Source organism: Centropristis striata, chromosome 21 (genome assembly GCF_030273125.1).
Source record: "Centropristis striata isolate RG_2023a ecotype Rhode Island chromosome 21, C.striata_1.0, whole genome shotgun sequence".
In the NCBI taxonomy this organism is placed as follows: domain Eukaryota; kingdom Metazoa; phylum Chordata; class Actinopteri; order Perciformes; family Serranidae; genus Centropristis; species Centropristis striata.
This window is the reverse complement of record NC_081537.1, coordinates 9,326,695-9,338,888: the sequence shown is the minus strand read 5'-3', so window position 1 is coordinate 9,338,888 and position 12,194 is coordinate 9,326,695. Positions and strand designations below refer to the sequence as shown.

The 12,194-nt window shown below is 41.2% G+C and overlaps 1 protein-coding gene across 2 annotated transcripts in view; it reads left to right on the top strand.

Annotated features, from left to right (window-relative positions):
- The window catches only part of trrap (transformation/transcription domain-associated protein), a 95,468-nt gene that overhangs the window by 26,883 nt on the left and 56,391 nt on the right, over window positions 1-12,194 (top strand). For both annotated transcript variants that reach the window (XM_059324373.1, XM_059324372.1), the window contains 7 exons: window positions 2,293-2,421; window positions 3,781-4,047; window positions 4,397-4,603; window positions 7,152-7,310; window positions 7,665-7,811; window positions 9,609-9,719; window positions 10,670-10,816. In XM_059324373.1, coding sequence (XP_059180356.1) covers window positions 2,293-2,421; window positions 3,781-4,047; window positions 4,397-4,603; window positions 7,152-7,310; window positions 7,665-7,811; window positions 9,609-9,719; window positions 10,670-10,816 — 1,167 coding nt within the window. The remainder of the gene's footprint in view (window positions 1-2,292; window positions 2,422-3,780; window positions 4,048-4,396; window positions 4,604-7,151; window positions 7,311-7,664; window positions 7,812-9,608; window positions 9,720-10,669; window positions 10,817-12,194) is intronic.

Below are 12,194 nucleotides of genomic sequence, written 5' to 3'. Positions count from 1 at the left end.
TAGTTCAACTTATATTATGCCTCAAAATATGCCAACATAATTCTAAAAAGGTAACATTTTGGCTCTGCTTAGTTAACAAGCAGTCTGCTCTAGAGAAATAACAAAACCAGTTAAATAAAATGACATTTTTTATGCTGAGTTCTAAAAATTAGCAGCTTACCCATGATTTTGTTAGGTTTGCCCAGAGTGAACTAACATCACACAGCTCTTTAACTACATGTAAAACTGATCTAATGACAAAAAAAAGTAAAATTAAGTTCTTTAAATATCCAAATGACTTAATGACCACTTTATAGCTTATATTAAACCGATGCAACTGGTTGTGACCATCATTTGAGATGTCCTGTGGCTACTTCACAATAAATTCCATACATTATTTGCACATCCTGGTGTGTATGAGGGCTTAATACATTTTCTGGGCACCCTTTTTCACCATCTCCCTGGAGAGAAACCTGTGTGGTGCTGCAACACAGAGACACACACACACACACAAACACACACTCACTCACGCTTGTTATTTGTTTAAGGGTATGGAAATGGGATTTAAGATAATTAAGACACCTGCAGAATGAGATCTCGGCTACTTGCCCATAGGTATTGTGTGTGTGCACACGCACTAACACACAGCCTGCAGGAGCACAACATCTAATGGAATTACAGAAATACGCTGTGATCCTCCAGTGATTGATGTCAGAGAAGCTTAGAATTAATAGGAACAGATGAGACTGAAGAACAGACTGGTGCTCCATGCATTTTCTTTGTGTCTTCATTTAGGGGTTGGTGTGTTTCTGCACGCGTGTGTGAGTCTATTAACCATGCATGTACATTGTGCAGAGCGTGTGTGAATAATGTGCTAATGGAGGAGTTTGAACATATGCTGCCACAGCTCGTTCTCCACTGAGCGATGCCCTGTCCTCCCCAATGATGGATTGAATAGGGAGGTTCATTAACAGATAGCAGCTTCTTTAATAAATGCAGTCGTTAGCTGTATTGTGGTTGGGTTATTCTGCATTTTAACAGCTAATCAAGCTTTTGTCTTCTTACGCAGATCCCTCGTAACAATGCCTGCAGGTTTCAGTGTGTTTGTAAATTGCATTTCAAGCCTTTACTCTGCAATTGTTTGGATTTGATTTGATTTTTGCTTCTAATGCGTATTTATTGATTAACCATTATGCCTCACTAGTTACACTTTTGATTATTGTCTTAATGCATATGCCATAAATGTAGCAAGGGTGTGAGTTTTGGTCTAATTTTTATTTGAAATTTAAATTTGGGAAGTTTAACCTCAGCTCCTATAATATTTTAAGTTTACAATAAACTGTGTAGCCAAAATACAGACACTCGCACTGTTTAAGACAAAATGTCCCCATTGACACCCAATTAAACCACATTTTCTTTTCCCAATGGCCATTATAACGTCAAATCATGCATTCTGTTTTATCTGGCTTTTAATTGAGAGTTCTGGCTTTAACATTTTTAGTAATTTGTCATGTTTGCCCTTTGGGGCAAAAATAATGCTATTTTCCTGGTTTCCACTAGGGTAATTGTGGCTTATGGAGCACTGCACTGTTTGGTAAAATACATTAACAAATCATAATGCAATGTAGTGCATCAAAATCAGTGTTTTTGTTAATCATTATTATCCCAGGCAGTGAAAAAAACAACTTTGTTCCTGCTTGCAACTGTATACAAAAAGGAATTCAATTTTTCTTTTTTCTTTTTCATAAAAACAATAGTGGGATTATGTTAATAAACTGGGATACAATGGATTAAATAGTTATGAGTTATGAGGGTAGTTATGATCAGGAATCATATTGGTTAAAAATGTAACTCAGTGAAAGTGGAAAATATTATTAAATACCGTATAATATTTTTATTGTGGCAACCTTTTAAATCGATACTAGAGAGGAACATGTTAAGAGTAGAAATTGTTTTCTTTTTCGACTCTTGAATTGTCAGATTTTTTCATTGTTGTCTGTCTTTATTAAGTTATTTTTTACTCTCACTCTGCTATCTGAGGCTAAAAAGGAACTGTGTATCTCTGATTTTAGAATTGATTTTAGTATAGAGAACTATTTTATCACTTAATTATGTAGCATGGAAAGTTGAGACTGTGCAGGTTTTTTCTTTCATTCAGCTTTTGACAAGACAACACAAGATCATTTCAGAGATGTTCTCCCTTGTGGAAGGTGTGCTATCAGTAAAATGATCTACTGTAGCTCTTGAAGGATAGGAGATTGAATATATTATTGTATCTGTAAAACATATTGATGTGTTTTTCCTGTTTTATAGGTGTTGCAGCACATCCTGAATCTCGCCTTCCTGCACAGCTTTGAGAAAGGAGAAGGTGAGCAGCTACTTGGACCGCCCAACCCTGAAGGAGACAATCCTGAAAGCATCACCAGTGTTTTCATCACTAAGGTACACACACACACACACACACACACACACTTTCCTCTCAGCATCTTCCTTCACATTCACTCTGCTCACTTCTCCCACTTTCTCCCTTTGTTCGTTACTCACCAGCTTTGTCTCTTCATCCGTCTCCCTGATTTCATTACCTGCTGCATTTCCTCTCATAATGTCTTATCAGTCCGGCACATCTCCATACTCTCAGTCATCATCAACTACATCCCACTTAGTCTGATTCGTCTCCTCCCATGGCCTCCACACATTACTTGATCACTTAATTGCTGTCATTCCACCTTTTTCTTCTTCTTCTCTTCCATCTGTCAGTTTTTATGTCTCCCTCTCACCCTCCCACGGGTCCCTCTTTCCATCACATTTCATTCATCAGGCCTGACTATAATTCCTGGTGTAAATGTCACGGTGTGACCATGCTAAAGGTCAGCATGTTTGTTTGTGCTGTGGCAGATCTCATCACTGACTAACACCAGCCCTAATGGCTGCTAATGGCTCCTTTACGGTCTGGTTAAAACTCATTTCCTCTCTCACCTCCCATTTCTGAATGCACTTCTCTCCTCTGTACCCATCTCCAGGGAATTCAAATGTTGATGGTTGTTTTGAATGGGTGGCTGTCTTTTTGTAAGATATTTTCAATATGTGAAAAATGTTTTATGTTTATGTTTTATGTTTTGCTGTGCCTGACATCATTCAAATATAATTTTGGGAAGTGAACACTCGTCAGAACTGCAGTATACTTAGTAAACACTATATTCCATACATATTTCTCTTTCTTATTAATGGACATAATGTGCATTAAGTAATCTAGGACGTCTATTGACCTCTGTTGGCATCTGGTTAGAATTACAGCCACACCAACAGGTCTCACTCATTTTTTTGTGTGTTGAACATAAATGCCTGAATTTATTTTATTTATTTTATACACAAAACTACTCACCACCTGAAAAACTACAGGGTTTGTAGAGTCTTGAAAGTTTGGAAAATGCTTAAATTTGACCTTGTCTTTTCAAGGGTAGGAATATACTTGAATTAAAATGTACTCCTTGAAAAATACTTGATTTTAACATAATCTGTTGTTTTATTTTACACAATGACTGATTATTTTCATTAAATAATCACAATCAAAACAAACAAACAAATTTAATATGAACACCTAATAAAATCAACAAAACAACAATTTTGTTATTTTTTGCTATTGCATTAATAGTAACATTAAAGATGTGATGATGAAGAGTAAAAAAAATATGGTTACATTCTTTAGTATGTGTGAATTTACTGTGTATCGTACAACAACTGCATCTATTTCCTCCTCACTCAACAAGCTTTAACCCCACATGTCTCCGTTCCCTCTCCAAGGTCCTGGACCCAGAGAAGCAGGCTGACCTGCTGGACTCGCTGCGAATCTGCCTGCTGCAGTTCTCCACCCTGCTGGTGGAGCACGCACCCCACCACATTCATGACAACAACAAGTCACGCAACAGCAAGCTGCGACGCCTCATGACCTTCGCTTGGCCGTGCCTGTTGCCCAAAGCCTGCGTGGATCCTGCCTGCAAATACAGTGGACACTTGCTTTTGGCCCACATCATTGCAAAGTTTGCCATTCACAAGAAGATTGTGCTGCAGGTGAGGAGGAATGCAAAGAGAGAAGAGAAACTCAATGGAGCGTGGGTTTAACTTAACAGAGATAAAATGTGACAAATGTGTGCAGAAGATGACAAAAACTGAATGAGCTTATAAAATGAATCCATGCCAAAACAAACAAAACAACATCAGGATTCAGCTGAAAAGAATTTACGACAGATACAAAATAGCAAACAAGATACATGGAGCAATAACTTACATTTAGCAGAACAAGAAGTTTGTGTGTGTGAGAGAGAAAGTGAGTATGAGGTGGTTTAAGAGCATTCCATCCCATGTTCCACGTCCTATGTATTATGAATGAATATGAATACTTTACCTTTCTTATGTGCAGGTGTTCCACAGCCTGCTGAAGGCCCACACCATGGAGGCCCGGGCCATCGTACGGCAGGCCATGGCCATCCTGACCCCAGCTGTGCCCGCTCGCATGGAGGACGGCCACCAAATGTTAACCCACTGGACTCGCAAAATAATTGTGGAAGAAGGACACACTGTACCGCAGCTGGTCCACATACTGCATCTCATTGTGCAGCACTTCAGGGTGAGCAGATATACAATAACACACACGTAGAAATTTGTCGATGGTACACCATAGAGGGGATGGCTTCATCACATTGAATTAGTTTCTTCTTGGAACTGCTTCACATGAGACAATGCTTGAGTTAAAGAACTCAGGACTCAAAAAGTAAAACTAAGGTTCTTTCAAAACTGAATATTTAAGGTTCCTAAGAACAGTGATTTTGAGTGTTACAGTCTCTAAGGTTAACAGGAATCCTCCTCCTGCTCTGCATTTACATCTTCACTATCCTCCCCCATGTCTGCCTCCAAACAGCTGGATTTGTGAGCTTGCATGAAAATCGCGAGTTCAGAAAAGAATCCAGCACTGATTTCCCTTCCCTGTATAGCTCCCGTGGTGGAAACGTTTTTGCAAATCTCTACAATCACACATTGTATACCGGCATATTGCTCGACCCTAAAAAAGAGCATGCCTTTCTACCTCTTATTAAATATTTACTATGTTTAAAATTATGATGACTTGGTAACAAATGTAACCTCAACCTTGGCAAACTTCTATACTCCTAGCAATACTAAAATATACTGTAGATACAACTGTAGTTACCTAGCTCTGTGCTTCTCTGCTCTGGATTTAACTTGAGGCCAGTAAGTTGTGGTGTTCATCACAGTTTAGATCACACTTTAATTACATGGAGGGCTAATTACTGACTATCTAATATCACTATCTCGTACTTAACAAAACCTGGTTAAGCTGCCGGCACATGGTGTGAGATGGCAACTGTAAACCAAGGCCATTCGTTACTGCTGCCAGCTCCCTGCTCAGTGTGGCTTCCGCAACTGCAGTGAACCGCATGGGGAGAAAACAGTCGAGAAGCTATTTTTACTGATTATCTGAGTGCCCCGAATTAAATGATGCCTCTTAACCAGTCCTAATGGGAATGAAGCATCATCATTAAAAGTTGGATTATCTTGTATGACCCAGTTAATAGTTTTTATGATACTAGTTGGTTCACTAAGTTTTTGTTTCATATTGACAGTTGACACAAAAACAGTGTTGTGCCCCGTTGCTTCCTCTTCAAAAGCTGCATCATTCATCACCGGGCAGTGGAGCTAATGGTAACCACCCGCTGCATTTAATTGCCTTAATGCAGATACAGTCCCAGGCACACCCCTTCTCAGCGATGATCAGCAGTCAGAGAGCAACTTCTCTGTTCACAAGTCAACACCAGTAAAGGATCATTGGCCTTTATGTTCGTTTTCCTCCTTAAACTTCAAACACACTTTCTGCCCTCTCGCTCTTTCAGCCGATGTCTCGCCGCCTCGCCGGTCAGAGAGCGACAGTCTCTTAGCAGAAGACTGACATTTTGCTCAGCTCCCCTCTCTATCTCACTGACAGGCTGCTCTCACTGGGCCAGATGACTAATCTAATGTAATCACATCAGCATAATTACGCTGGGGAGGAGATAATGACAGACAGATGAGAGACTTTGTGCGTGCATGTGTGTGTGTGTTTGATAAAGAAATGGGGAGATTGTGTGCGTGTTTGTCTGTGTGCACACGTGATGGACAGGGCTTAGCCACTCTGTCATTAAGGGGCTGTGAAGCCCTGCTCTATCGACTATAATTACCCTCAAAGTGAGAAGCTTTAATATTCTTTGACACTCGCAACAGCCTTCAGATAGACATCTCATCTCTTGCTCTTTTGTCTGCGTGCGTCTGTGCATTTGAGAGTCCCAGTTCAGTTTGCGATGAAGCTAAGTGACTCTTGAGTGTGACGCTTGAGAGTGTGAATTCTCGGGGCTAAGTGTGTGTCATCATGTCCTTGAGACTAAGTACAACTACGACTTCAGAGTTCGCCTCTTCTGACTCAGTGTCTCAAAGTGATTGAGCACCCTGTTAAACTTTGCATGTGTTATCATCACAAAATCTTGTGCAAAGTATTGCAAGTGTAAAAAAATGACTTTTTCTGTAACAAAAAAATGCAGTCACTTCAAATCAGTTTTTCTTTTTGTTAGAATTCATGATAATGCTACTATGTGGACAGGAGGACAAGATTATAGTCCGTTCACAGGGCCCACAGTTCCCCGGAAACCTCTGATTTCAGGCATTTTAAACAAAAAGTCTTCTTGTGTAACATTAAGTTTGGTTCATGGGGAAGAATCGCCCAATAACCCACTCTCATAATTGCTTTTGGATGGTTGCAAAGGCAGTGGAAACAGTCCCGTTTTTAAGTGATGACACTGGCAGGAAAGTACTGTTTGTAAGCATCTAATCTTGCTAAATGTATCACTCTTTCTGCACGCTTCCATACTTTGATTTAACATCTGGTTTTTGAAGAGTTGGAGGCTCGAGTTGTGCCTGTGTGTAATGTAAAGAATGCAAAAAAAAAAAAAAGACTGCAAGCTACAGGCATTTTATGTTGAAATTAAAAATGTGAATATATCGTTATTGGTTGAAAATAATCCCTGCTGTGCATCCTTATATTCAATATGTTGAGTCACTACTCATTTTGATATTATACCAGATTTATTTTACACATTCTTAAATGTTAACTTCCTGCGGTCTCTTTCCAGGTGTACTACCCTGTGCGCCACCACTTGGTGCAGCACATGATCAGTGCAATGCAGCGTCTGGGTTTCACCCCCAGTGTGACCATAGAGCAGAGGAAACTGGCTGTGGACCTGGCTGAGGTGGTCATCAAATGGGAGTTGCAGAGAATCAAAGACCAGCAGGTGTGTTCATGAATTGGCATATATACATAATCCAGGCAAAGAGGCTGCCTGGACTTCAAAGTTTTCCTGGAATTAAAATATATTAACACTGAGTTTGTGGCTGTGCTGTGACCATATACAGTGAGGCATTACTGGAGACTGGAGGTGCTTATTATTTCACAAGTTGGGTCCATTTATCATAGTGATTTAAACATCGTCTTAGTCCATAAATACGCATTACTCATTATACTGTAAGAGCTGGTCAGAATCCTTGGCAAGATATACACATTTTTATTCTGTAAGCTATAATTATATTAACTTATGAACCCTTTTCACCCCTATCCTCCTCTCTCTCGTCTCTCTTTGTCGTGGCAGCCGGAGTCCGAGGCTGAAGTAGGCACTGGCGGTGAAGGGACGAGCGCCGGTGGTGTGAAAAGAGGACTGTCTCTGGAAGCTGCTACTGGAGCTGCTGCTGGACAAGACGTCAAGAGGTTCCGCACGGCCACTGGAGCTGCCTCCACGGTGAGTCCAATACACCATCACTTAGGCCCCGTAGCGTGTCCGTCTGCACTGCCAAGACGCAAAACTCTGCTCAGATCTGCTCACGTCACGTATGTGTTTACGTCACATACATGCTCCAGTACAGGAAAATAAACAAACGTGGGATTATTTCCATGCGTCGGACCTTCAAGCTGCTCTGGCAGCTCTAATAAATTTACAGGAGTCTTTCCACCAAATGTACAGGATATGTAGAGATAGTATTAGTGAACAGAGAAGGATCTGTAATTACCTCCATCACATTTTGGATGTAGCAATTCGTCGGAGGCGAGCCAGACGGCTGTGAACGAGACCTGTTAGATCTAGTGGATGGTGGATAACTTTGTGGAAGGAGTAGCTGATGAAAATGTGTGGCGTGAAAACTTCCACATGCCCAAAGATGCTCTTATCTCTTTAAGTGATGCCGCCTGGCATGCATGTAATCGAATTTCACACACTTTTGCGTCACCGTATGCAGCAGATTTCCTCCCGAAAATGCTCGTGTAAACGAGGAATAAAAAGTGAAGACGCGACGCCACTTTTGCGTCTTCTGTTCAGACCGTCCTCGTGTAAACGTAGCCTCAGTTGCCAGTAGAATGTGGCTGTGAGTGACAGGACCCCACGCCCAGTGAAATTGGCTATACTGTAGTTTATTATCCATGTTGTCCCTTACACACACGCACACAAATTAAAACTGCACCTTCTTACCTTAATTTCTGCTGTTCCTGCTGTCTGTCCTGTGTGTTCCTGTGTTTGAAAGATACTTTGATCAGACAGCAATTTTTACATCTGTCGGAGACAAAAATTACCAACAGGAGGTGACAGCATGGTTGTTGTTGCCCAAATCCATGTTTCCTTACAACAGTACTGCAGCCTCACATCTGTTTCATCTTGAATCCCACTGTGATCTGTTGTTTCGCAGTCTCAATACTTAATGAGATGCTTTTGTTTCAAGGAGTTGCTGTTCGAAATCAGAATCTTGTTTGAATTTCACTGTGGTAAATCTCTCACACAGTACACAAAAAGTCTATCTATTTACCTCACCTATTGCAACAGGAACTTTCTCTCAATGCATGTTTGTATTGCGAATGTTGAAACGGCTCATCTAGTTTTTCCGTCTGTTGATGATGATGACATAATAAATAAAAAATAAAGTATTTTCCCCCATACTTCAAGTATATATAATGAACAAATGATCTCAAAGCCTGTATAATTAATACTCATTACTCTGACATATTTCTTATTTTTATTAAGGCAACATAACCAAAACAGCAGCATCTTGACTGGCTCTGTGTATACAACATCCTGCAAAACAATTCAAATCATATTATGATGTGTTGAAAGTAATTTTAATATTTAAAAGCCATTGGCTTTCTGTAAACACGAGCATGAGTCTTACTCTTTGAGTCTTAATGATGGTGTAATTTCCAGCTTCTTTTACCTGATGTCAGGAGAAAAATGCTATAGCAGTATTTGTTTCTGCCTCAGACGAGTTAATGTTAATTGCTCTGAAAGTTGCCGGGATAATTCTCAGAAAATGATAGTTGCAGTCTGCTTCTCTCTAAGAGCACTGCAGACAAAACCTGACTGTGCAGGCTCTTTGATATTCCCTCCTAACTAAGTACTCTATGCAGCTTTTGCACTGCTGTCACAGAGTTTTATTATGAAATCTGTTTAATTTCCCAGCCACTGAAAGTTCAAAATCTTCTTTGGTGATAGAATCTTTCTTTTCTCCATATTCAAACTTCAACCCTAATAATTATAATTGTTTGTGTGTTTTAGGTGTTTGGCCGCAGCCAGTCCATGCCAGGTACAGAGACCATGCTCACCAAGCCTGTCGAGAAACAACATACGGACACTGTGGTCAACTTCCTCATCAGGATTGCATGCCAGGTAACACCCCCGCCATGACCGCCACACAATCACACACACCCCACTCTCTATCTCTCTCTCACACACACACACACACACACACACACACACACACACACACACACACACACACACACACACACACACACACACACACACACACTTGGTACAGTTCTGCCATCCAGAGTGCCTGCTAGGTAGGACACAACTATCCTAACCTCTCTGTGGTGAAGGTAGGACACACCTGGTGGCTGTCCTGACACATCTCTCTACACACACACACACACACACACACACACACACACACACACACACACACACACACACACACACACACACACAGTCCTTTATATGTCTCCTCACACAGCTGTCCCTTGGTCTAGTGGCACTGATGACCTTGGTCACAAGCTTGAAATAGACTGTTGAGACTCAACTCACCTTGACTTTTCCTACTTTCTTTTTTGGGCCAAGCTCCATTCTCACTGTTCATCCAACCATCTCTGTTGAATATAACCCCCTGTATAACCACTGGGGATCACTCACTGTTCACTGAACATAATCTTCTCTTTGTATTCCACTTGATAACAGTGTATTGTGACACTAAATTGATCCCTGTTGAAAAATATTATTTTTTCACTGGCCCCCAGGGATTACCATCAGCCAAAGAGCACTACACCTAGAGCTGATAGGGATTTCATTGTCTTGCTGGAGGATGCCTCTGCAGGGTGGATGCTTGTCAACATGAAAGCTTCTGCAGGGCTTCCTGATTGAAGGACTGTCTCCTACCCGGCTGTGCCACTGTTGAACTCTAGCCGAATGAATGAAATTACAATACATAGCGCAAGTCCTTGTCTCTTCTTGCCCTTTGTGATTTCTCACCTCGTCAGGGCACCATTGTGATATTGAAGATGAAGCCCCATTGTCAGTGATAATGATGATGATACCAACCTTCCTCCCCCTCTCCTGTCTAGGTGAACGACAGCACCAATGTGGCCGGGTCTCCAGGGGAGCTGCTGTCCCGACGCTGCGTTAGCCTCATGAAGTCTGCCCTCAGGCCTGACATGTGGCCTCGCGCCGAGCTCAAGCTACAGTGGTTTGACAAGCTGCTTATGACAGTGGTAAGATGGCATGTGCCTTGAGAGTGACTCAGCCAGTCATTATGTATCTTATGAGGCTGCCTTTATGTTTAGCAAAGCCACTTTCATGCTTCTGTTGGTGATGTTTGTAGGGCTCTACTGATTGTCACTTTTTTTTTTTTTACATTTAAAGCTTTTATTAAGGTCTCCAAATGACACTTCAAATGTTTTTCATCCATTTAGAAATGTAATTTAAATGTTTTTTTCCATTACATTTTCAAGGTTAAGAATATGCTTGAATTCGGATGTACTCCTTGAAAAAGAGCTTAATTTTTTAACATCATGTGGGGTTTCATTTAAATTTCTTTCAATATTTGAAATGGAACAGTCCAATTGGCATATTTGTTTGTCTCCTGGTGTCCCACACCAGACATGCAGTGGACCAGACAAGAGCTAAATTGACTTTCCATGACCGTGGCATCATGAGGACATTTTTTTTATAGGAACAATTTAGATGTGATGCAAAAGGCTTTGAGAGTCCGTACAATTTTGTTTTCGGTACCTTGAAAGTGCTTTAATTTTACTCTTAAAAACCTGTTCAAATCCTGTTTTGTTGTTCTTGGGATAAATCCAAAAAACATTATTTGTTTATGTGAGCGTGTCACAGATTATTTGAAGTTGCTAGTGCGAGTGCATGTCATCAACCGTGTTTTAGGCAAACAAGTCTGAATAAAATTTAAAATATTCAGGCTTGTTGTTACAGCTCCGAGCAATAATCAACAAACAGTAAAGGATAACTAATGTGTCTCTGCTGTTTGCTTTCCCAGAGACTGCAGAAGTTTCTCTGTCTCTGCTTAAGCTCTGTCTTAGTGTTTGCTCTAACGCCTCCAAGTCCTTTGTCTGTTATCAGTAATACATGAAGTGAGGCGCCAACCGCCATAATGACAAAATAATGACAGTGCTGAGATAACAGGAGTCTATCCGGGTTGGCCTGTGCCTTCCCGTTCAACCCCCACCCCTCTTCATCCTAAACTTCTCATCCTGGCTTTCTGTATCGCCCCACTGTGCCTCTCTGCACCTCTCCTTGCCTCTGCCTCTGTCTCTTGCCGCCACTGCTTTCTCTCATCTCTTCTTTTCTCTTCAGCCTCTTATCGCAGCCTCTCTTCTTTCTCTCTCTTTTTATCCATTGCTCCTCTCCTTCTCTACTCATCTCTCCGGTCTGATTCAGTGGCACGGTTCAGACAAGGTTATCGCCATGCGCAGGCAATTGTCACGTACTTCCCTTGTTCCCTTTTGGGGATCACCGCATCGGCCGCGCCTTTCTCTCTGCCTACACACACACACACACACACACACACACACACACACACACACACACACACACACAGACACCCAATCAGCCCCTCCAGATCCCATGGGG